The 22,733-nt window shown below is 51.7% G+C and overlaps 1 protein-coding gene across 2 annotated transcripts in view; it reads left to right on the top strand.

Moving 5' to 3' along the window:
- The window catches only part of Spns2 (sphingolipid transporter 2), a 41,515-nt gene extending 18,806 nt beyond the window's left edge, over nucleotides 1–22,709 (top strand). Inside the window, exons 3-13 of one of the 2 annotated variants that reach the window (XM_048365161.1) lie at nucleotides 9,128–9,264; nucleotides 15,481–15,632; nucleotides 15,801–15,867; nucleotides 17,167–17,309; nucleotides 17,987–18,139; nucleotides 18,236–18,425; nucleotides 18,703–18,768; nucleotides 20,354–20,452; nucleotides 20,537–20,700; nucleotides 21,173–21,219; nucleotides 21,625–22,709. In XM_048365161.1, coding sequence (XP_048221118.1) covers nucleotides 9,128–9,264; nucleotides 15,481–15,632; nucleotides 15,801–15,867; nucleotides 17,167–17,309; nucleotides 17,987–18,139; nucleotides 18,236–18,425; nucleotides 18,703–18,768; nucleotides 20,354–20,452; nucleotides 20,537–20,700; nucleotides 21,173–21,215 — 1,214 coding nt within the window. In that variant the 3' untranslated portion in view covers nucleotides 21,216–21,219; nucleotides 21,625–22,709. The remainder of the gene's footprint in view (nucleotides 1–9,127; nucleotides 9,265–15,480; nucleotides 15,633–15,800; nucleotides 15,868–17,166; nucleotides 17,310–17,986; nucleotides 18,140–18,235; nucleotides 18,426–18,702; nucleotides 18,769–20,353; nucleotides 20,453–20,536; nucleotides 20,701–21,172; nucleotides 21,220–21,624) is intronic. The other variant, XM_048365162.1, reaches the window with a different exon arrangement.
- Nucleotides 22,710–22,733: the final 24 nt, after the last annotated feature.

The following is a 22,733-nucleotide window of genomic DNA, read 5'->3' as shown; positions in this document are numbered from 1 at the left end:
TTTTATTGTTATTATTAAGGTGATGTATAGAGGGGTTACAGTTTTATAAGTCAGGTAATGAGTACATCTCTTTTTTGGATAATGTCACCCTTTCCTTAGCTTCCTTCCAGTTTTATGGAATGTTTTTTTTTTTTTTTTTTTTTGGCCAGTCCTGGGCCTTGGACTCAGGGCCTGAGCACTGTCCCTGGCTTCTTCCCGCTCAAGGCTAGCACTCTGCCACTTGAGCCACAGCGCCGCTTCTGGCCGTTTTCTGTATATGTGGTGCTGGGGAATCGAACCTAGGGCCTCATGTATCCGGGGCAGGCACTCTTGCCACTAGGCTATATCCCCAGCCCCATTATGGAATGTTTTAACCACACATTAAAGTAGAATGATATAACATACTTGCTATGTTCATATCCCATCTCATCACAGTGTCCTGGGTCTGAAGCCTGAGCCATGCAGGCTGGGATCTGGGCCCAGTTTCCCCTGCTCCCAACACAAACAAGCTCCCTGATCCAAGCTGTGCCCGGTCTGGTGGGTGGCTTTGCTGGTAGAACTTCCTTTCATAGATGGCCATTCCCTCCCTGCTTCTAGTCCTGGCTGCTCCTGGCTCAGGGCTGCCACTCCTTTCCCAAGGAGGCCTTGTACCTCCAGAGAGGCCAGCAGAAGCAAACCCCGGGCTGCTCCTTAGACAAATGTTCAGTGACTCAGCCTGCATGGATCATGGTGACAGTTCCCCTAACAAACAAACTCAAATACAACATTAATAGCACACCTAAGCCTGGTGCCATTGGCTCACACCTGTAATCCTAGCTACTCAGGAGGCTGAGCTCTGAAGATTGCAGTTCAAAGACAGCTCAGGGAGGAAAGTTTATGAGACTTTTATTTCCAATTTACAAAAACAAACAAACAAAAAACAGAAGTGGAGCTGTGGTTCTAGTGATAGAGTGCCAGCCTTGAGCAAAAAAGTTCAGGGACAGTGCCCAGGCCCTGAGTTGAAGCCCCGGGATCAGCACCCACACACAGAATAGCACACATAGCTGGACCAGGAAGTAGCTCAGTGGTGGAGGATTTGCCTAGATGGGCAAAGCCCTGAGTCAGATCCCAAATCTAAAACAAAAATTTAATAAGATAAACTGGGTGCCAGTGGCTCATCACCATAATCCTAGCTATTCGGGGAGCTGAGATCTGAGGTTTTCAGTTTGAAGGCAGCCTGGGTACAAAAGTGAGACTATTATCTCCAATTAACCAGCAAAATGCTGAAAATAGAAGTGTAGCTCCTGGTAGAGTAGAAAAGGCAAGGGAGAGTGTTCTGGCTCTTAGTTCAAGCCCCAATACTGGCATAAAAAATTAATAAGATAAAATAAAAATAAAGTCCATGGGAAACTCATCTTGGTGTGAAGCAGTCAGCTGGCCTGAGAACAACCTGGAAAGCTACACAGACTGCATCCTTTCAACAGTTTCTTTATTTAAGTTATTGGGGTTTGAATTAGATCCTCTAACTTACTATACAGGTGCTCTCTCTATCAGTTGAGCCACACCACTGTCCCTTAAAGGGATTTTAAAACTACGTATGCTTAGCTTTTCAAAGGAAAGCATAGTTTTTGTAAGACAAAACTAGCACATTATGAAAAAAGAACAGGGAGATGTTTAAGATACTTTTAAGTTCAATAATATTGGAAATAAAAAATGTAAGTATTAAACTAAAAAATTATAACAATTAGAAGAATTAGTGAGTAGACTAGATGTAGTTGGAGAGATTGGAAGATGGGTCTGAGGAGAGGGGCTCAGTACCAAGAAGGGCAGTGAAAGCTAAGACTGTGGCCTTGTCTGGCTTTGTGACTTGTGATCCAGCTGCCATGCACTGGAGTGTGGGGAGAGTGGGAGGGGCTTCTGGGCAGGCATTCGGTCTCTAGGTATTTGTCTTGAGGCACTGGGGCACTGGCGAAGGCTTGGGAAGACAGCAGGTCCATAGAAGATGTGTGGGGATATGGCCTAGTGGCAAGAGTGCCTGCCTCATATACATGAGGCCCTGGGTTCGATTCCCCAGCACCACATATACAGAAAATGGCCAGAAGTGGCGTTGTGGCTCAAGTGGCAGAGTGCTAGCCTTGAGCAAAAAGAAGCCAGGGACAGTGCTCAGGCCCTGAGACCAAGCCCCAGGTCTGGCAAAAAAAAAAAAAAAAAAAAAAAAAAAAAAGATGTGTGCATCGGATGTCCACTCTGGAGCCAAGTGCAGGAGTAGATGGCCAAGGAGGCTGGACTGCTCAAGCCCCGGGTTTGTGGGGTCATGGGGAAACGCCAGGATAGGGTAGGAGAGCGAGGGAAGAGCAGTGACAGAGGAAGAGCCAGCTCAGATTGAAACCAGACAGAACCTCTGCTTTGGGGCTGGGTCTCCTTCTGGCCTTGCTCCCCTGCCCTCTTGGCCAGCACAGGGACAGCCTCTGTGTTGCAGACTGGGGTTCTGTGGTGAAGCTGGCAAGCCTGTACCCATCCTCCCCATGGTTTGGAGGGGCCGGTGCAGGCTTTGCTTCCCAAGCAGGGATGTTAAACAGAAGGCAGTGTGAGTCTTCCTGCCAAGGGTTTGAGCACAGGAGCTTTCAGGAGCTAACAGGGCCATCTGCCATCTGCCCTAGGTCCTCCCGTCAGCTAGTCTGACCCTTGAATGGCAGAGACTGACCTCTGTCTGGCTCACGCCTGACTGAGCATCCTCCTATCTATGGGATGTAGAAGGTGGCAGTGGCTCAGCTGGAGTCATAAAACCAACCCTGACTGAGCTCAGGCCAGGCGGGGAGAGTACAGTGCTACAGTCACGGGCGCAGGGTGGGGGCGGGGGGGGCGGAGGCAGGGCTCTCCTAGCTCTGCTCCTTCCCTCTCTAGCACCAGAGGCACCGTCTAGGGTCTCACAGGCCTCAACATGTGGTGAGGATGGCCCCCTGCATGGGTGGGGCCAGGACTACTGTCAGGACACCAGCGCCCAATGGGCACTGCTCTGGGCACTGTCAATAGCTCAGGCATGGCATTGGACCTGACCTGCAGTCTCTCTTCTCCTCCCTTCCTTCTCTTCCTTCTGTCTTCCCCTGCCTTCCCTCCCCTCCTTCTAGGGATAGAATCTGACACCTAGACTATGCTAGGTAAGTGCCCCACCGATGAGTTATATCTGCAGCACCTTTCAATTTTATTTACTATGTTACCCAGTCTGGTCTTTAGCTCACAGTCCTCTTGCCTTTGTCTCCCTAGTATGGGGATTACAGGTGTTTGCTACCATGCCCAATCTCTGACAGTCTCTTGGCAGCCCTTTCAAAGAGAAAGTGAAGCTTGGAGCCCAAGTTCCTGCTATTAGGTTGGGCTCAACTCTTCCCACCTGCCTAGCCTGCCTGCCCTGCCCCTCAGCCTGGCTCACTGCCCTGCAGCCATTGTTCCAGACCTGTGGGCTCAGCACATGTGAGCTGGTTGAGGCTGCTCCCCCCACCCCCCAGGATGTCCCTGAGCATGTGGAAACTGCTGGGAAAGCCACCCCTTCCAACATCGGGGCCAGTAGGGCAGTGGCTCTGGGGCCAGAAAGCTCTCCCCCCACAAAGAACACAGGGCTGGGGCTGGCGTGGCAGGCAGGGGAAGCTTCCAGCCTGGACCAGACTCTGTTTCTAGTCTAGCTAGCTGCATGCTGGCTGGGTGAGCCTCTGCCCCACTCTGTCCATCACCGGATCGGCTTTGGCTCACACCTCAGGCCTTTGCTATGTGATTCCCTCTGCAGGACCACTCCTCTTCCCACACCCTGCCAAATGGTGTGCAGCCCTTCTGCTAGCCAGCGGTGCCCAAAGGGCCAGGAGGATTTATTTATTTATTTGCCAGTTCTGGATCTTGAACTCAGGGCCTGCGTGCTGTTCTTGAGCTTTTGTGTTCAAGGCTAGCACCCTACCACTTGAGCCACAGCTTCACTTCTGGCTTTTTGGTGATTGATTGATTGGAGATAACTTTCCTGCCTGGGCTGGTTTCAAATCTCAATCCTCAGATTTCAGCCTCCTGAGTACCTGGGGTTACAGGTGTGAGCCCAGGGCTCTGGCAGGGCACTCCCAGTCTGTCCTGCTAGGTCTGGCGAGTGAAGCTGTGAAGGTGGTTCCCATCTCCCTCTTGTCTGTCTCCAAAGGGAAGAAATGAGGGGCAAGCGGTCCAGCGCCCAGTCTGGATTACTGCATCTTCTGGGGCAAGTTTCTTCACTTCTTGGGACCTCTTTAGTCCCAGCTGTAAAAAGGGTACTAAATGGTGGGGTGCAGGTGCATGATGACCTTGGCCAAGCTGGAGCTGGTACGTGGTGGGGGGGGGTGGCAATAGGAAAGGAGCCCAGGGGCTCCTGCCTACACAATAAGCAGGCAGAAAGCCCCCGTTAAAGAGCTCAGCTGCTTCATGATACTGGAGGTGCGGATGGAGCAGAGTAGCCAGTCAAAATTAGAGCTAAGGTCGCCTGCCTTAGTTCTCTCCAGCCACATGTTCCTCCTTGTTGGGAGAAAACAGAACATAAATCTAGCTCTGGTCCATAGAGTCCAGTCTCCCTGAGTGGCCTTCTCCTGCCGCCGCCCCGCCTCCATGCTTTCCCCAGCACTCCCCTGGACTGTCTTTGACCTTGAGAACATCAACCGGGACCTTTCTCCTTCTCAGCCTTGCAGCTTGTGCTGTGATTTAGAGCAAGGAGTCAGCCAAAGTAGGGGGTTAAATTCTTGCTCAGCCACACACTTGCTGTGAGGATATAATTTCCTCTGGCCTCTATTGTCTCCTCTGATAAACGAAGATAATATGACATCAACTGAGATAAACACTGGGTATGTTAAGGGTACACAAGTGCACCCCTGGGCCTGCCCTATAATAAGTGATCCAACAGTGGCAGCTGGGTCTAACAATAGGTATTAGGCACTTAAGATTTCAAGTTTATATTTTAGTATATGTTATTGATTTTATGGACAGAATACCCTTGGTACTGATGGGTATATGGGTCCAGGGAGACTGCTTCTGGGACCATGTATGCAACCGACACATGGCATTCAGTACTGTTCTGTAGAAGCTTGATTTATTTTCCCCAAAATGCCACCCAAGGCCACTTAAGGATGTAATTATAGCTATGCAGGAAGCTGAGATCTGAGGATTCTGGTTCAAAGCTAGCTCAGGCATACAAGCCTGAGAATATTATCTCCAGTTAGCCAGCAAAAATCTGGAAGTGGAGTTGTGACTCAAGTGTAAGAGCACCAGCCTTGAGTGAAAAATCCAAAAGAGAGCTAGAGACCCTCAGCTCAAATCCCAGAGGCAGCACAAAAAAACGATGGGATAGAGGGATGGATGGAGAGAAGGATGGAGGGAAAGAGGAAGGAAGAAAGGAAGGAAGGAAGGAAGGAAAGAAGGAAAGAAGGAGGGAAGGAAGGAAGGAAGGAAGGAAGGAAAGAAGGAAGGAAGGAAGGAAGGAAGGAAGGAAGGAAGGAAGGAAAAAGAATGGAACAGATTCCAATGACTTTCTGGACTGCTCTCTGAACTAAGATCCTGAGTTCTAGTTCAAGTGCTGGAAAAAATAAGTATAAATAAAAGATATGCATTCTTCCAATAAATCTTAAATTTTTACTTTGTCACTTAAATTAAGTATATTATGTATCTTTTATAGCTTGGGAGGATTACCATAATTTTTTGGTGCCACTCCTAGAGCTTGAGCTCAGGGTCTGGGCATACCACATCCCTAAGCTTTTTCTGCTCAAGGTTTGGGTTCTACCACTTGAGCTTCTCCACTTCCAGCTTTTTGGTGGCTGGAGATAAGAGTCTCATGGGATTTTCCTTCCTGGACTGGCTTTGAGCCAGGATCCTTGGATCTCAGCCTTCTGAGTGTCTAGGATTTACTAGTATAAGCTATCAGTGCTCAACTTTCCTGGCTTTACTTTTGGTTCTAGATTCCAGCAACATATTTTGCTGCTTGTTCCAATAAGTATTTCAATAAACTGAGCACAATAAGGTGATTACCATAGCTGTTCACCTTGCTTTTGGGGCACATTTGCTTTTGTGGTGTGTGTATGTGTGCATGTGTGTGTGTGTGTGTGTGTGACTGTGTTTTGAACTCAGAACCTCATGTTCTTGCAGGTATTCTACCATTTGAGCCATGCCCCTAGCCCTACCTTTTGAGAGACAGATTTTTCACAAAATTAAGGAGAGAAATACTCAGAAAATCACAGAGTGATGCAAACACAGCTGATGAAGGTTTCTCCACAACAACTGAACTGTATAATTCATGTGCAGGAATTTAAGTGTTTTGTTTTGATATTTCTTTGGATTTTTCAAAATTTATTATTTTTGGTTGCACTTACTCAAAACTGTATGTGAAAAACTCGTAAGTAAGGCAGGATGTTTTATCAGTGTGGTGAACTTCTGCCCTCAGCTTTGACATTGCCACCTCCAGGGAGCCACCCTTTACCATCCTGGCAGGATTGTGTCAATGCGCTGTGCTGGTTCTCCAGCCTTTCAGCCCTTTGTGTTGGGCAACCTGTGGACAGGACTGCTGCTTGGCCAGACAGGGGCCATCTCCTGACTGCCTGTCCACTCCCCACATACCATGGCAACCGAGAAAACACTGTGCCTCTTCCTCCGGCCCACATCCTGACCTGCTCTCCCAGGCCAGCCCTGGGAGGCAGGTTCAACAGGAAAGCATTCTTTTTCTAGATGTGAGGAAATCAGATCTGCCCTGGCTAATGTAAACAAAGGCCCTGTGTTGACCAGGCTGACGGCTTGGGGCAGGGCCTGGCATAAAGTGCCTTCCCCCGAAACAGCTTATCTGGCACTGAGAGCCACCCAGGGGAGCTGCTATTTTTATCTTTTCATTTTAAGATGAGGAAGTTGGTGAGCTGGCACTGGCTCACGCTGGTTCGTGAGAGTTGATTGTTAGGGTTTTCATGAATCGTGTGAGCTGCTTGCTAGATACAACAACCATTGCTCAAAATGAAATTATGTAAACTTACAACTAAATAACTGATATTTTAAAATGGTGACAAATACTCAAGAATCATTTCTTCCTAGTTGTTTCCCCATGTTGAACTATCATCTGTGTTCTTAAGGTTAATTGGTCATTTTATCTGAATGGTAGAAACTCTCCAGTGTTGCAGCACTGGTCCCTCCCGACTGTCAGCACCTTCATGTTGATGATCGGCTGTCATTGTGGTGGCGTGGCTATGCCCCGGAGCTAGGCCATGCCAACCCCTGCCTCTTTTCCAGAGAGCTCATTGTTACTCATTTTTCAGCATACCACTGAATCTGGTGAAGGTCACAGAGCTGGGTTTGAGACTAGGCAAGGGGATCTCTGAAACCCGTTAGTAATTCTCTATGCTGATTCTTCCCAAGGGTCCAAGCTGCATGCATGTACCATTCCTCTCAATACACTTGTGAGGGACAGTCACACACCTGTGCCCTCCTCCTGGGAGGTCTGCCTAGCCTGTTCCTGCCCTTTCACCTCCCTCTCTTCCTTCCCTTCCTCCAGCTTCTCACCTTTCTCTTTGGGGATCAGGTAAGGGACTATGGAAACGCCAGCACTGGTGGCTCATGCCTGTAATTCTAAGCTACTCTGGGGGCTAAGATCTAAGAACCAAGGTGATTCTTATCTCCAGTTAACTAGCAAAAAGCTAGAAGTGGAGGCATAGTTCAAGTGGTAGAGTTCCAGCCTTGAGTGAAGTCTTGCAGTACCAACACAAAAACAAAGGTGTGAGAGAGCTACTGAGCCACACACTCGTGTGGCCTGGCCATCGGAGGCCAGTGATTGGTGGCTCATCTACTCACCTGACAGTGTCAGCTGTGGAAGTGTCACAGGAGGAAGCCATCTGCCTCATTTTGTGATTTGGGTCCAGCTTGCCTTGCTCTGGCCCCTTCATCGCAGCTGGAGCCCTAAAACTCTCCCATCAGGGGCAGAGGCCTCCTATGAAGTCCTCAAACTCACCACTGTCTGGTTCTGGAAGAACAAAACCAGGTCATGCTGCTCCTGTGCATGGCATCCTTTCACTACCCCATCCCCCAGCAGCCATGCCGGGCACAAGGGGTCCCATGTCCCACTCCTCATCCCACAACCTAATCACACACCACTGTTCCTTAGCTCCACTGCTTCTGCCACACTGGCCTTCTTGTTGTCCCTCAAATACGCTAAGTCCATGCCTGCCCCAGGGCCTCTGCACATGCTCTTCTTGTCCAATGTTTATATCAAAATAACTGGTTCCCTTACCTCCTTCTGCTTTTAGCTGAAATGTCTCTCTGACCCTTTTATCTAAAATTGTAATCTGAGCACTCTCTCTCATACATGCACACACACACACACACACACACACACACACACAATTTTGTGTCTCATCTGGGTCTGCCCTTTTATCTTCCTTAGCACTTGTCACCTCTATATGTCACCAATGTATACTATGTTTTTCTATCATTTGTTTATTGTCTGTTTCTCTTCACTGGAGTGCAAACTCTGAGAGAAGAAATGATGTTTTGTTCAATGATATATTTCATCATCAAATTTTGTCATTTGTTGAGTGGATAGATGATGAATGTATGAGTGGACGAATGAATGCATGACTGAGTGACTGACTGGCTGAGTGAATAAGTGAGTGATAGGAGTTTAACTACTAGGAAAGCCTCTGCAGCCTTTGCTGTGATTGACAGGTGGACACAGGAGTTCTGTTCTGGTTTGCTGAAGTTCCTCAAAGGCAAGAGATTTACCTCAGGGTGCAAAGAGAGCCACAAGATAAAATGTAAGGACTGGAAGCTCTGGAGCCCAATGGTCAAATTATTGCCTCTGGTGCTTAGCCAGTCACCAGTGCTCTCTGAGTGTCTCTTCACCTGGGAGGGCTGGCAGGCGAGAAGCTACCTGAGATACTACAGTGGGCTCTGGCATTGCAACTAACGTCAGCAGACAGGCTGAACAAGCACCAAAGGGATGGAGTTACCATCCTCCAGCCCTAAGCCCCTCTCCTGGGCTCAGCCCAGGAGGCTGCCTTCCCTGGGGCTGTGTGCATGCGTCCTCAGCCCCTGCTCCAGAACCGGCTTCCTCTCATGGGTACTTAGCTCAGGTCAGGGTAGCAACAGCAGGTAGGCCTGCCCAAGGAGCCCTGGGCTGCCTTCTAGCTCTCCTCTTTCTGCACAGTGTTCATCTGCAGCTTCATGGTGGCTGCCCCCATCTTTGGCTACCTGGGTGACCGCTTCAACAGGAAGGTGATCCTCAGCTGCGGCATCTTCTTCTGGTCGGCAGTCACCTTCTCTAGCTCCTTCATCCCTCAGCAGGTAAGGCTGAGCCCCTTCCAGTCCACACTCACTGCTGCTCCCTTGCCTATCAGGTAGGTAGCTGCTCTGTGTTCTAGACGGACATTTTGGCCTTATAGCCTGAACTGTAGCAGTGCCCTCACAGTGCGAGCAGTGGGACCTCTGCCAGGTATTGTTAATTCAATCCTGCAGATAGGGCCTCTTCGGCCGACCTAGCTCAAGGCCTTGCAGCCCCAAGTGCCACCCGGGAACCATGTCTCCAGTCTTTTCTTGAGGTGGTCTTTCTTCCTGCTCCAGCATGTACTGGACTATGATCCACCGATCTTAGACTTCCTGTGGTAGCTTGGATGACAAGCATGTGCCAACACACACAGATTCTTCCATGAAGATAGGAATTTCAAAGACACTACCTAGGCTAGCCTTGAAGTATGATTCTCCCATTCTCAGCCTCCCAAGTAGCCAGGATTATAGGCCCAAGCCATTGGCACCTGGCTGAGTTCATTTTTTGGTGAGCAGCTCATTCTGTGTGTACAAGTCTCAGGAAGGCAAGTGTCAGCTCAGTATAAAGGTATTCCACCCCAGTTCTCACAGTCCAGGGCTCAAACATCCCACTCTGTGGACCATTCAGCCTTATGACTTGGAGACGTGTATTCCACCACTCTGAGCCTAGTTCCACATCAGTGAGTCTTGTGTGTGTGTGTGTGTGTGTGCGTGCATGTGTACATGCATATGTGTACATGCATGTGCACGTGCCAGTATTGGGGCTTGAACTCAGAGCCTTAAAGTACTCTTACTTGGCTTTTTATACTCAAGGCTGGTATTCTTCTGCTGGAGTCATACCTTTACTTCTGGCTTTTTGCTGATTAATTAGAGATAAGAGTCTCATAGACTTTTCTTCCCAGGCTGGCTTTGAACCACAATTCTAAGATCTCAGCCTTATGAGTAGCTAAGGATCACAAGTATGAGCCACCAGCACTTGGCTTTCCTCACCATTGAAACGGGGATAAGCTAGGCACCTGTAATCCTAGCTATTCAGAGGCAGAGACCTGAGGATCTTTGTCCAAAGCTAGCCCTTGGCAGAAAATTCCATGAGACTCTCATCTCCAGTTAACTATCAAAAAGCCAGAAGTAGGGGGCTGGGGATATAGCCTAGTGGCAAGAGTGCCTGCCTCGGATACACGAGGCCCTAGGTTCGATTCCCCAGCACCACATATACAGAAAACGGCCAGAAGCGGCTCTGTGGCTCAAGTGGCAGAGTGCTAGCCTTGAGCGGGAAGAAGCCAGGGACAGTGCTCAGGCCCTGAGTCCAAGGCCCAGGACTGGCCAAAAAAAAAAAAAAAAGCCAGAAGTAGAGCTGTGGTTCAAGCTGTAGAGTGCTAGCCTTGAGTGCAGAAGCTCAGGGACAGCGCCCAGGCCCTGAGTTCAAGCCCCAGGACTAATAGTGCATGTGTGTGTGCATATCCTCATCCCCTCTGCCCTCCTCACACACACAGGAAAAGAAAAAATAAGGATAAAAAGAAATGGAAATGGGTATAACACTTCTCAGCTTGAAGGGCTCCTGTGAGAAGCAGCTGAGCTGGTGAATATTCACATCCCAGATCATGATCAGTGCTCACCAAATCTTCACTTCTAGTTTTTTCTTTCAAAGAGGAGCTATAGTACCTTGTGAGGGTAGTGAGCTTCCCATCACTGTGAGTGTTCAAGCAGAGGTGGACAATCACACCATGGCAGTTAGAGAGGAGATAAAGGAAGGAAGGGAGGATCATCTCTGTCCTTCAGGGTTTCCATCCAACCCTGCCCCTGGGAGCCTGGGAAGCTGTGCCAGCCACTCTGCTCTCAGCCTTCCTGATGCACAGACACAAGGCAGAGTCTTACTGCAGGGGGTCAGGGAAGGCTTCCTGGAGGAGCTGGCCTGTGAGCCCAGCAGGCAGGACTAGGAAGCTAGGCCTTGGAATGAAGAAGGCATGGGTGGAGGGCCATAGTGAAAAGTGTTGGAAGTGAGGTAGAGGGTGTTGTAGCAGAAAGGAAGGCGAGGACCAAGTCACAGAGGGCCTCACATGCCAGGCTGGATGCTGAGATTTCTGTCTGGGTCAGAGCTGATCCCTGGAAGAATTTGAAATAGGATGGCAGGATCAGATTTATGTGGATGGAAGGGAGGGCAGAGAGAACTGGCAGTTATATTGGGAACAGCTTTGCTTCATGTAGGGGGTGGGGGGTTGGGGGGGGGCCAGACCCAAGGGAGATCCAGGCCCAGGGCCAGGTGGATCCTGGTGGCCACAGTAAAGGCCTGAACTAGAAGCAGGTAGGCCACCCTGGCCTTGTCTTGCTCCTGGCCTTGGCCTAAGAGCTGCTTCAGGGCTGATCATGGATCCAAACCTGTGGTGCTAGATGTGGCCCCTCTGGGTTGTGTCAGAGAGAGGAGATGAGCAGAGGCAGCGAGAGTACCAGACCACTCCCAGCCCTTCTGTAATTTCATTGCCATAAATCTGAGTCCCACAGGGGTTGTTGGTAGACCATGGCAGTGGGATTCTGAAGTTAATTTGGCAGTGAAAAAGCTCAGGAACAGCCAAGAACAAAGGGGGAGAGTTTTCCTATCAGTTATCAAAATAACTGCTATATTTTCTTTCTTTCATCCCCTTTTTAAAAATTATCACACATTAGTTGTACAGGGGATTTCATTGTGATGTTTCTATGTATACATATAATGTACATAGCCCCCTTCATCCCTTCATCTTCCTCCTATGAAGACAATTTCAGCAGGTTTCATTGTTCTATTTTCATGCAGCACATCAAGTACTCAGCCTATATGCTCTCATCCACGCTCTCCATCAGCCTTCCTCTCTGCATAATAGCTATTCTAATGAATGCTGCCAAGGGCTAGACGAAGAGATCGGTGCAGTTGAGTCCTTGTGTCTACTGGGACCTGTGGAGGGTAAAAGTTGCCTCTGAAATAGTGCTTCAGAGAGAGAACTAATCATCCATCTAGCTAGAAAATAAGTTTGGGCTGGGTGCTGGTGGTTCATGCCTGGAATCTCAGCTACTCAAGGGGGCTAAAAAAATGAAGACTGAGGGATGGGAATAAGGCTTAGTGGTAGAGTGCTTGCCTAACGTGCATGAAGCCCTGGGTTCAATTCCCCAGTACCACATATACAGAAAAAGGCAGAAGTGGCACTGTGGCTCAAGTGGCACAGCACTAGCCTTGAGCAGAAAGAAGCTTAGAGACAGTGCCCACGTTCTGAGTTCATAGCCCTAACTAAGACTGGCAAAAAAAAAAAAATAAGATGCTGATGATGATTGAGGTGCAAAGCCAGTTAAGGCAGAAAAGTATGAGACTTACCTCCAATTAACTGGTAGAATGCCAGTCGTGAACATAAAAGCCAAATGAGTAGTGCAAGGCCCTATATTCAAACCCCACTACCTGCACAAAAGAAAGAAACAATCAAGAAAATAAGTTTGATCTGTATTCTCTGCAGAATGAACTCCAGAGAAAGGAGAATGGAAAGGAAAAGCAAGATCTGGAAATCCAAAACTACAAATCAACAAGAAAAAGACAAATAAACTGGTAGAAAAAAATGAGCCAAGGATAGTTACAGGCTGTTTCAGAAGATACCCAAACGGCCAATAAATGTAGGAAGTGATGGCTCAGCCTCTCCAGTAATCAGGGAAATGCAAATTAAAACAACAATGAGATACCATTTCACACCCATCAGATTGGCAACAATTAGAAAGGCCGACAATACAAGTGTTAGTACAGCTGTGGAGAATCCCTGGCTGGGCTGCTGTGGGGAGTGTAAATGACTAGGCTTGCTCTGGAGAGCAGCATGGCAAGAAACTGTAAAATTCTCATTGTGTCCCGCGTGGCCTAGCCTTCCCCTTGCAGGAACACAGCCAAGAGGGAAACTCCAGCTTGTAGATGCCTGTGGACAAGGATGCTCACTGCAAAACAGTGCTAGAAAAAAGAGGAATGATCAAATGACCGGCACGGGGCCTGTGCAGAGATATGGGGTGTATCCATACTGACAGATGCCGGATAACAGAAGAATGAGAGTGGCACTGCCCAGCACTCAAGGATGGGTCTCAGATAAGAATGAGGGAGGGCTCATGAAGGTGGCTGAATGAAGGTGGCTTAATGGTAGAGTGATTGCCTAGCAGGCATGAAGCCCTGGGTTCAAGTCCTCAGCACCACATAAACAGAAAAGGCCAGAAGTGGCGCTGTGGCTCAAGAGGTAGAGTGCTAGCCTTGAGCAAAAAGAAACTAGGGGCAGTGCTCAGGCCCTGAGTTCAAGCCCCAGGAGTGGCAAAAAAACAACAACCAAGAATGAGGGAAAAGCAAGGACAGGAATAAAAGCAGGGAAGGCCCCATTTCTGTTCATTTGATCCAAGCATTGAATTTGATCTGAAGACATTGAATAAGTCAGGTGCTAGTGGTTCACGCCCATAATCTTAACTACTCTGGAGGCTGAAATCTGAGGATTGCAGTTTAAGCCAGCCTGGGCAGGAAAGCCCGTGAGAGTCTTATCTCCACTCACCCACTAAAAACCCAGAAGCAGAGGTGTGGCTCCAGTGGTAGACTGTCAGCTTTAGGTGAAAAAGCTAAGGGACAGTGCCTGGGCCCTGAATTCAAGCCCCAGTGCCAGCACATATACACAAAGACACTACACATTATTTACGTGTGCAACCTAGGCAGAGATGGTACTGTGATAAATCTATACACCAGTGGACTGTGGGGGCCTATAGGAGGAGTAAGAACACAGGAGCCCTTCTGTCTGCTGGTGCTGAGAATGACTGCTGCATCTCTCCTATTCTCTCCAAAATGTAACAAATGTAACAGAGATGATGGTTTTATGCTCCGGAAATGGAGTAGGCTGCTTTTTTTTTTTTTTTTTTTTTTTTTTTGCCAGTCCTGAGGCTTGAACTCAGGGCCTGAGCACTGTCTCTGGCTTCCTTTTGCTAAAGGCTAGCCCTCTACCTCTTGAGCCACAGTGCCACTTCCAGCTTTATCTGTTTATGTGGTGCTGAGGAATCAAACCGAGGGCTTCATACATACTAGGCAAGCCCTCTACCACTAAGCCACATTCCCAGCCCCTGGAGTAGGCCTTCTTGAACAAGATATTAGGGGAAAATGAGAGGCTTTTTTTTGTTTTGTTTGTTTGTTTTTGAGCTCTCCCTTAGCTTTTTCATTAATAAATGGCACTTTACTACTTCCAACTTTTTTGCTGGAAGTTAATTGAATACAGGAGTCTCACAGACTTTTTTGCCCAGGGTGGCTTTGAACTGCAGCCCTCAGATCTCAGCCTCTGAGTAACTAGGATTACAGGTGTGAGACCTCACCATCACCTGGCTCAAACTAAACAGATTTGACAAAATCAAATTCAAACCATCAGGAAGCTTGTGAATGGTAAAAGCCTCTGTAAACAAAGTAGAAAAATGACAGAAATACCAGTGCTTCAGATAACAAGGACTCTACCCCTGAGCTGTACAAAAAGCTAATATCCAATACAAAAAAGACAACTGGACAGAAAAATAGGTAGTGGCTTTAGGCAGGAGATTCTTCAGGAGCCAGGGAGGGTAAGAGGGGTCCCGATGGAAGGCCCATGCTGACACTGGAGAGTCAGCCAGGAGCCTGCCGGGCAGCTGGAGACACCCTGGGGAGGACTGGACGTGGGCGATGCTTGGCTGGAAGGGTGGTCAGGGCGGGGCTGGGGAATGATGGCCAGGCTGGGTTCTTAGGCCTGGGGCAGCTGAGGGCCTGATGGAGCAGGTCCACATCAAAGGGGGAGGACCACCAACAGCTGGCATGCACCACCCTCCCGGCTGCTCAGCTGGCTTTGTCCTTGCTGTGCCCAAGGGGGAGGGGCTCTGAGCCACAGGGCCATCCTGCCCCTCCCCACCCTAAGCTGCCAGGCTTGCCCAGACACTCTACACAGGAGGGATGCAAAGTGGGAGCGCCTTGTAGCTCCTTGGGTGGAGCCGGGAGCAAGTGGACTCATCTCCAAGGACTTCCATCTCTGTGTGATGGGGTTGAGAAGCCGGTTTGGGCCATACTGTGGGGGAATTCCAGCCCCATCAGACCCACCCTACAGAGGGGCACCTCGAAGCCCACCTGACCAGGCTCTGTGGCCATGCTGAGGTCAGGTCTGGGCTCCATTTGGACCCCGTAGAGACAAAGCAGGGACAAGAGTGAGCCAGCCAAAGGGTGGGGGGGGGGCGCCTCATTTTGTTGACCTTGCCCCACAGTACTTTTGGCTGCTGGTCCTGTCCCGAGGGCTGGTGGGCATCGGCGAGGCCAGCTACTCCACAATTGCACCCACCATCATCGGCGACCTCTTCACCAAGAACACACGCACACTCATGCTGTCTGTCTTCTACTTTGCCATCCCACTGGGCAGGTGAGTGGGAACTCATCGGACATATGGGGCTGCAAGGTGGGACAACTCCCAGGCCACCCTGGCCAGTGGGCTGGATGGACAGTGGGTGGCCTGCCTAAACCTTGAGCAGTGCCCATCCCATGCCTTTGCTGCTCTGCTTGAGCTGATATGTGTTCATTTTCTCTGCAGTGGCCTGGGCTACATCACTGGCTCCAGTGTGAAGCAGGCAGCTGGAGACTGGCACTGGGCCCTGCGGGTAAGGCCTAGGTCTCCTCCCATAAGGTTCCCCCATCCCCCAGTCCAGACCTTTCCCCAGGGTTGCCCAGAGGGTCTAGCACAGCCCATCTAGGGATCAGGCCTTGACTTCCTTGAGAGCCTGGGCTCTGAGGCCTTGTCCTAGACTCAGCCCCACACCCTTGGGCCGCAGTCCCAGGACTGGAAGCTCCCCCAGGAATCCCAGGTTGAGAGGACGGGATCCTCTCACTATGTCAGGAAATTCCAGGGCCGCAGTGCAGCTTCCTGCCTCCAGCCTTGGCTCTGTGTAAGGGCTAGGCTGGGGCCAGACCTCTGTGTTGAGGCCCTTGGGGTCTGGAGCCACTTCCTGTCCCGCCGGAGAGTTGGGGGCAATTTCGCACAGCTCCGGGACAGCGCAATCAGAGGAAACAGAGATCCCCAGTCTCTCTGAGGAGCGGAAGCTTAAGACAAAGTGTTTTTTCCTCAAAAGCAGGAAGGAAGCACCTCTGTGGAATTTCTTGGTGGGGGTCTAGAGGGAGTGACATGCAGAGGAACTCCCCAGGCTGGGAGCCATGGGCTTGGGCGCAGGCGGTGTTGGGGGAGGAGGTAGATTCTCTTTCTCATGGGCTGGTATGTTGCAATCCAGCCTACCAAGACTGGAGAAAGGCCTGAATCATTGGAGAATCTGTCATTGACATGAGGTTGGACTCAGAGTAGACTCAGAGGGTCCCTTACTGAGCGCTAACCTTCCTGACTGATTAGGTGTAAGCCCCAGGACCCTATTGGCAAGAAACCCACCAGGGAACATTTCCAGTCCCAAGGGTTGGGCTGACTCCTTATGTCCAGAAATTCACAGTCCTTTTTCAAAGCCTGTCTTTCATCTATTTATCTTCCTCTACCGTTGTCCATCCATCATCCACCACCCACCCATATACCCACACATCTATCAGTTTTCCTTCTACCCATCTATCTGTCCTTCTAGCTATTCTCTACTCATCTGTTCAGCCCTTTCTCTTCCCTCTTCCATCCACCCACCCATCCATTCATCCTTCTCTTCCTCCCTAGCCCCCCTCCCTCCCTCCTTTCTTTCAGTTTGTCAGTCTCCTTTGCACTCTCCCCCTGTCTAGACAGTCCACTTTGGACCTCCAAACTCTTTACTGAACTCATCCCAGTGGCTTTGCTCAGTAGCTCTGGCAGAAAGGCCCGGCAGATTTTAGTTCAGAGAAAGGGCCTGGAGCCCACAAGAGGTGTGGCTTGCTGAGGCCCTCTCAGTACAGTGGAGACAGAGCCCGTTTGGTGCTGGTGTTTCCCACCCTGCCAGGTGTCTCCTGTCCTGGGCATGATCACAGGAACACTCATCCTCATCCTGGTCCCAGTCACCAAGAGAGGCCATGCAGACCAGCTTGGAGGGCAGCTCAAGGCACGGACTTCCTGGCTCCGAGACATGAAGGCATTGATCAGAAAGTAAGTCTTGGTGGGAGGAGTCTGGTGCTATGATGAGAGGGCTGTGCCTGCAGGAGAGCCCGGCTGCACCTTCCCACAAAATGGCTCGGCTGCCTGTGGGCTTGAGAGTGATGTTGTTGCCATTAGTGTTTCTGATTCCTGTAGTCTGAATCTTCCCTCTGAGCCTGGGAGGGAGGTCTTTCAGGTCATCTGTCGGGGGGAAAGGGTAAGACAGGAGGCTGGGGGAGAAGGGGCACTATCCTGGGTTCTCCCAAGACCACCTACTACCACCCAAGGGGTCCTGCCTAAGCCAGGTGCCTGTGGCTCCCCCTGTAATCCCAGCTATTCTGGAGGCTTAGATCTGAGGATTGTAGTTCAAAGCCCAGCCCAGGCATAAAAGTCTCTGAAACTCTTATCTCCAATTAACCCAATTAACTAAAAGTCTGGAAGTGGAGAGGTTGACATTGATTAAGACGTGTTGCCCTGTAACTTATGGAATTGTAACCTCTTTGTACAACAATACACCAAGAATCATAAAGTCCAGAAAAGGAGCTGTGGCTAAGTGACAGGGTGTCAGTGTTGAGTGACAAAGCTAAGGGACAGTGTCCAGGCCCAGAGTTCAAGCCCTGGCACCAAAAATTAGAAGTTTGAAATGAGGTCCTTCCCTAGCTCAGTGTCCTGCCCTGGCCTCTCCTCAGTCGCAGCTACGTCTTCTCTTCCCTGGCTACGTCAGCCGTGTCCTTTGCCACGGGCGCCCTGGGCATGTGGATCCCACTCTACCTGCACCGAGCCCAAGTTGTGCAGAAGACAGCAGAGACATGTAACAGCCCGCCCTGCGGGGCCAAGGACAGGTGCGACAGGGAGGGTGGGCCCGGGGGTGGCAAGGGCCACCTCTAATGGTGCCACAGCCTCCTCTACTCATGCCTTGCTGTTCTCGGTCCCCACAGCCTCATCTTTGGGGCCATCACCTGCTTCACTGGCTTTCTGGGAGTGGTTACAGGTGCAGGGGCCACACGCTGGTGCCGCCTGAGGACCCAGAGGGCTGACCCGCTGGTGTGTGCAGTGGGCATGCTGGGCTCCTCCATCTTCATCTGCCTCATCTTTGTGGCCGCCAAGAGCAGCATCGTGGGTGCCTATGTGAGTGTAGTGGGGGGGGGCAGGGGACAGGGGGCAGGGGGCTGAGGGGGCGAGCCTGGAAATACAGTCTGACTTGCTAGACCTCTAGCTGCTGTACCTGCCCCAATCAGAGCCTGTCTGGGGGCTCTGATAACCCTTTAGGGCTGTGGGCACGACTTGAAGTCTGAATAGTGCAGATTCCTCATGTGCCTGAGATGAGAAGATGGGGGCCTTCTGGAGAGATGAAGGAGATTTTGGGGGCTCTCTGCCTGCTGGTCACTCCCTTCTCTCCTGGCAGATCTGCATCTTCGTTGGGGAGACCCTGCTGTTTTCCAATTGGGCCATCACTGCAGACATCCTCATGGTGAGCCAGGCTGCCATCAGCTCATGCCCACCCAAGCCTGTTGGCCTTACATAAGGACAGCTGGGAGAGGGGTAAAAGGGAGGGCGTGGTGGGGTGGGTAGGAAGGGAAGCTGGCTAGGAAGGTGAATCCAGAGGCAGGGAGGGGACCAGAGATTGGATATCTTCAATCAGGGCAGGCATGGAAGCCAAACTGAGCAGGTAGATGGGTAAGATGTGGGGGCGGGGTTTTCCTGAGGCTCAGGTTTGTGTCTGGGAGGCTGGTGGTGCCAGGCTGGCACTGAGGTGGCCCTGCCTGCCAGCACTCCTCCCCTGGGGGCTGAGTGGCTATGCCTTTTGCGCTCAGCCTGGGTCCTAGGAATGCCCACTGAGTGCCTGTGGCCAGGCTGGGCACACAGAGGCTGTCTTCACAGGACCAACAATGGGCTGTAGACCAGGCCAGCCAGGGACAAAGGGCTGTCTGAGTAGCTAGCAGGGGCTGTGTCCCCAGGAAGGGATGACAGCAGCCTAGAAGAAACCAGGAGGGGCTGCGTGGGCCTAGTGACTTACAGGGCTGGGGGGTGGGGGGCATGTAGAGGTGGGAGTGACAGGGCTGGGTGTTCTGATCCTTTGGGACCCTCAGGTTTAGGAGAAATCTGGAAGTGGAGTATGTTGGGAGGGGAAGGGATGTGGGGAAAAGATGCTCAGGGTGCTGGGGGTCAGATGTGACAACATAAAATAGCCCAGGTAGTCAGAATTTGTGCAAACCCTAGTTTGCCTCTCTGCTTCAGTAGGCCTGCCTTGCTTGCCTGGCCTTCTCTATATCTGCTTCCCACTAGTGCTCTCTCTGATCCAGGCTGGTGGGCTGGATGGAAGTGTGTGTGTGTGTGGGGGGGGGGTGATTCTGGAGCTTGGTGGCATCAGCCCTTCTCTGAATCAAGGGGAGCACTCTGTCTGAGTCAAGGGCCCTTGATGCTGGGAAGCCCCTGATGGCTGCTGACAGCGTATAGTCCAGGGAAATTGTGTCCCAGTTTATAAAGTATTAAAGCTAAGTGACTAGTTATTGCTGAAAACGGGGCCACATAATCTCATCTGATCCAGATCATTCCATCCCTGCCCCCTGCATGGGGTCTCATGGGTTCTGGCTGCTGCCACCATCTGTCCACCATGGCTGGCATCTAAAGGGATGAGGCTGCTGGAGCAGGCGCAGCCTGAGGCTGTGAGTGTGCATGTGCATGTGCTTCAAAAATGAAGCCTTCCCAGGAGGATTGCAAGTTCAAGGCCAGCCTAGGCTATGCAGCATTACTCAAAAGAAAAAGAGAGAAAGAGAAAGAAAGAAGGAAGGAAGGAAGGAAGGAAGGAGAGAGAGAGAAAAAGATGGGAAAGAAATGATGCCTCTCTGGGCCTCAGTGTTCCCTTGGTTGCATCTGTTGACTCCCTACCAGCAGAGGGGAGAGATCTCAGGGAGAGAGCAGCACTGACAGTCCATGTCAGGTTGTCCTCCCTGGGCCTGGGTGTGGTAGAGGATCCTGTCTCTGGGAAGTGTGGGTTCTGCCAGGATCTGGGTGGGCCTGCCAGCTCCCACTGACCTGTCTGTCTCCCCCTGCAGTATGTGGTCATCCCCACCCGACGGGCCACCGCGGTGGCCTTACAGAGCTTCACCTCCCACTTGCTGGGGGATGCTGGAAGCCCCTACCTCATCGGCTTTGTGAGTGGCTGGAGTGCGGCTGTCCTGGGTGGGGCTGGGGCTCAGGTGACATTGCTCTGATTCCTACCAACCTCATCCCCGCAGATCTCAGACCTGATCCGCCAGAGCACCAAGGACTCTCCGCTGTGGGAGTTCCTCAGCCTGGGCTACGCCCTCATGCTCTGCCCCTTCGTGGTGGTCCTGGGTGGCATGTTCTTCCTCGCCACCGCACTCTTCTTCCTCAGTGACCGTGCCAAGGCTGAGCAGCAGTGAGTGGGGGTGTCCTGCCACCGTGACACCCTGCCAAGCCCTGCCACAGGGGTGGGGGCAGTGGCCAACTTCATGCCCATGCATGGGTGTGAGCATGCGCACATCACCTGTACCTGTGCCTGGACCTTCTTACAGCCCAGGTCATAGGTGTTGGATGTCCAGCCCATGGTGGCTCAGGCTGGCAGGTGCCAGGCCCATTCATGTGTTTTAATGTACACTTTCCTTTAGTTAAGGCTTTTTAGGATTGGGACCACCCACTTCCCTTTCTTCTCATTCTCTGACTTGTCTTCTTTACTCTTCTTTTTCTCTCTCCCTCCCCACCCCTGGGCTCTCCCACCTCCCCCTGGGGCTGACGAGGTCCCTGCCCAGCATCTCCGGTCAGTCAGCCCCCGTGATGCAATGTGCCAGAGCCATGCCTGGGCCCGGCCTCCGCTGACGCACCGCCCTCACCCCTGCCCGTCTCTCCCCCAGGGTGAACCAGCTGGTGATGCCTCCTGCATCAGTGAAGGTCTGAGGTGGTGAGTTCAGGCTGGGGAGGCCTAGCAGGTGTGAGGGCTGGGACACCCGAAGCCAGGGAGCATCCCACCGGCGACCTGCCAACTCTGGGGTTTGGTTTCTTCCTTCTAAATTGTTGCAGAACTTACTGACCTAGCATTGCTAGGGGAGCTGTTCCTTCCCAACCAGCTCTCCCGCTTCTGTGGAAGGGCTAGTGTCACATCAGATGGGACTTGCCCTAAACTCCATGGGCTGCCCTCCCCACCTCTCCCAGAGGCGCCAGAGCCCACTCCTACTGTGACCTCTGGAAATGCAGACTCCCTGCAGTGCTAGATCAGCATCACAGCCCCCAGAGCCAGGTCTGGAGCAAGGGGCAGGAGGGCCTTAGAGTGGCCCCCAACATTCCTGACTTGACCTCCCTCCCCTAGGTGCCGCTGGGACAGTGATGAAGCCTCACCCTTGTTTGTACCTAGACTGGAAAGTGGCCTCAAGCACCTTGGACCTACAGGGCTGTCCCAAAGCTTTCTGTGTGACACGCAGCTGGGCACCCCCCCTCTCTGGCCCAGGACTCCTAAGCAGCCCTGGCTCCAAGCTGCACCCCCAGTTAACATGGAAGGCTGTGTGTGCTGGAGTCATGCAGTCGGACAGATTCCCAGGCCTAAGTTCAGGCTCCAGAGCCCCTGGGGCCAAGGGAGAAGACAGCTCCAAGTGCGTGTACTGGGAGAGCCCGGCCTGCCAACAGCTACTGTCATCCTGGCTAACCCTCTGACCTCCCTAGATGGTGGGGTTAGGGGTTTGGACCACCCCACACCACGTGCCATGCAGGGCACTGCCTGTGGCTTTGAGGACCCAGCAGAACCCAGGACACAGAGCAGAGAGCCACTGGGTCTCAGGGCCACAGGCCAGATCCCCAGGCATCCAAAGGGCCTGGCACATAGGGACCACTGACCTCGAGGACATCACCCACCCTGGCTCATGGAGCAGGGCTTATCTCCTGGGGCCATGGGCCATTGCCAGGTCTCCTGTGTGGGGACCAGCAACCCCCACCACAGGTGTGAGATGTGGGAGGTACCCACCAGCTCATTTCTAGATTCCCTCTGGTCCCTACACCTTCCTGGTGTCCCCAGGAGACATGCCATGTCCTCTCCAAGGCTGGCCTGTCTTTAGGGAAGGAGGTTCAGCCTCCCTGACTCCTCCAGCTGACCCGGGGGGGGGGGTCAGGTCTTCACTTCTATACCCCTCTCCAATCCCTGCATCAGGGCAGCTTCCACCTGCCCTTCCCCCACCCCCTCCTCCAGTCCCAAAGCACTTGCTGCAATGAAGGCAGCTCCAGCCCAGGGCTGCCGAGACCCACAGGAGACCCTAATGCTTCCTCTGCCTGCCCATTAGTTACTGGCTGGCTGTGGCTTCAGTGTGTTAGCTAGTGGACTACCCACCCCACCAAGGTCTGGGGCACCCAGGGGCCAGATACAGGAGTGGGGTAGAATCCCTCAGAGACCAGCCTGGCCCCCAGCTCCCCCCAGCCACAGCTGGGGCC

The sequence above is a fragment of the Perognathus longimembris genome, chromosome 17, assembly GCF_023159225.1.
Source record: "Perognathus longimembris pacificus isolate PPM17 chromosome 17, ASM2315922v1, whole genome shotgun sequence".
In the NCBI taxonomy this organism is placed as follows: domain Eukaryota; kingdom Metazoa; phylum Chordata; class Mammalia; order Rodentia; family Heteromyidae; genus Perognathus; species Perognathus longimembris.
This window is presented reverse-complemented; position numbering and strand designations above follow the sequence as displayed.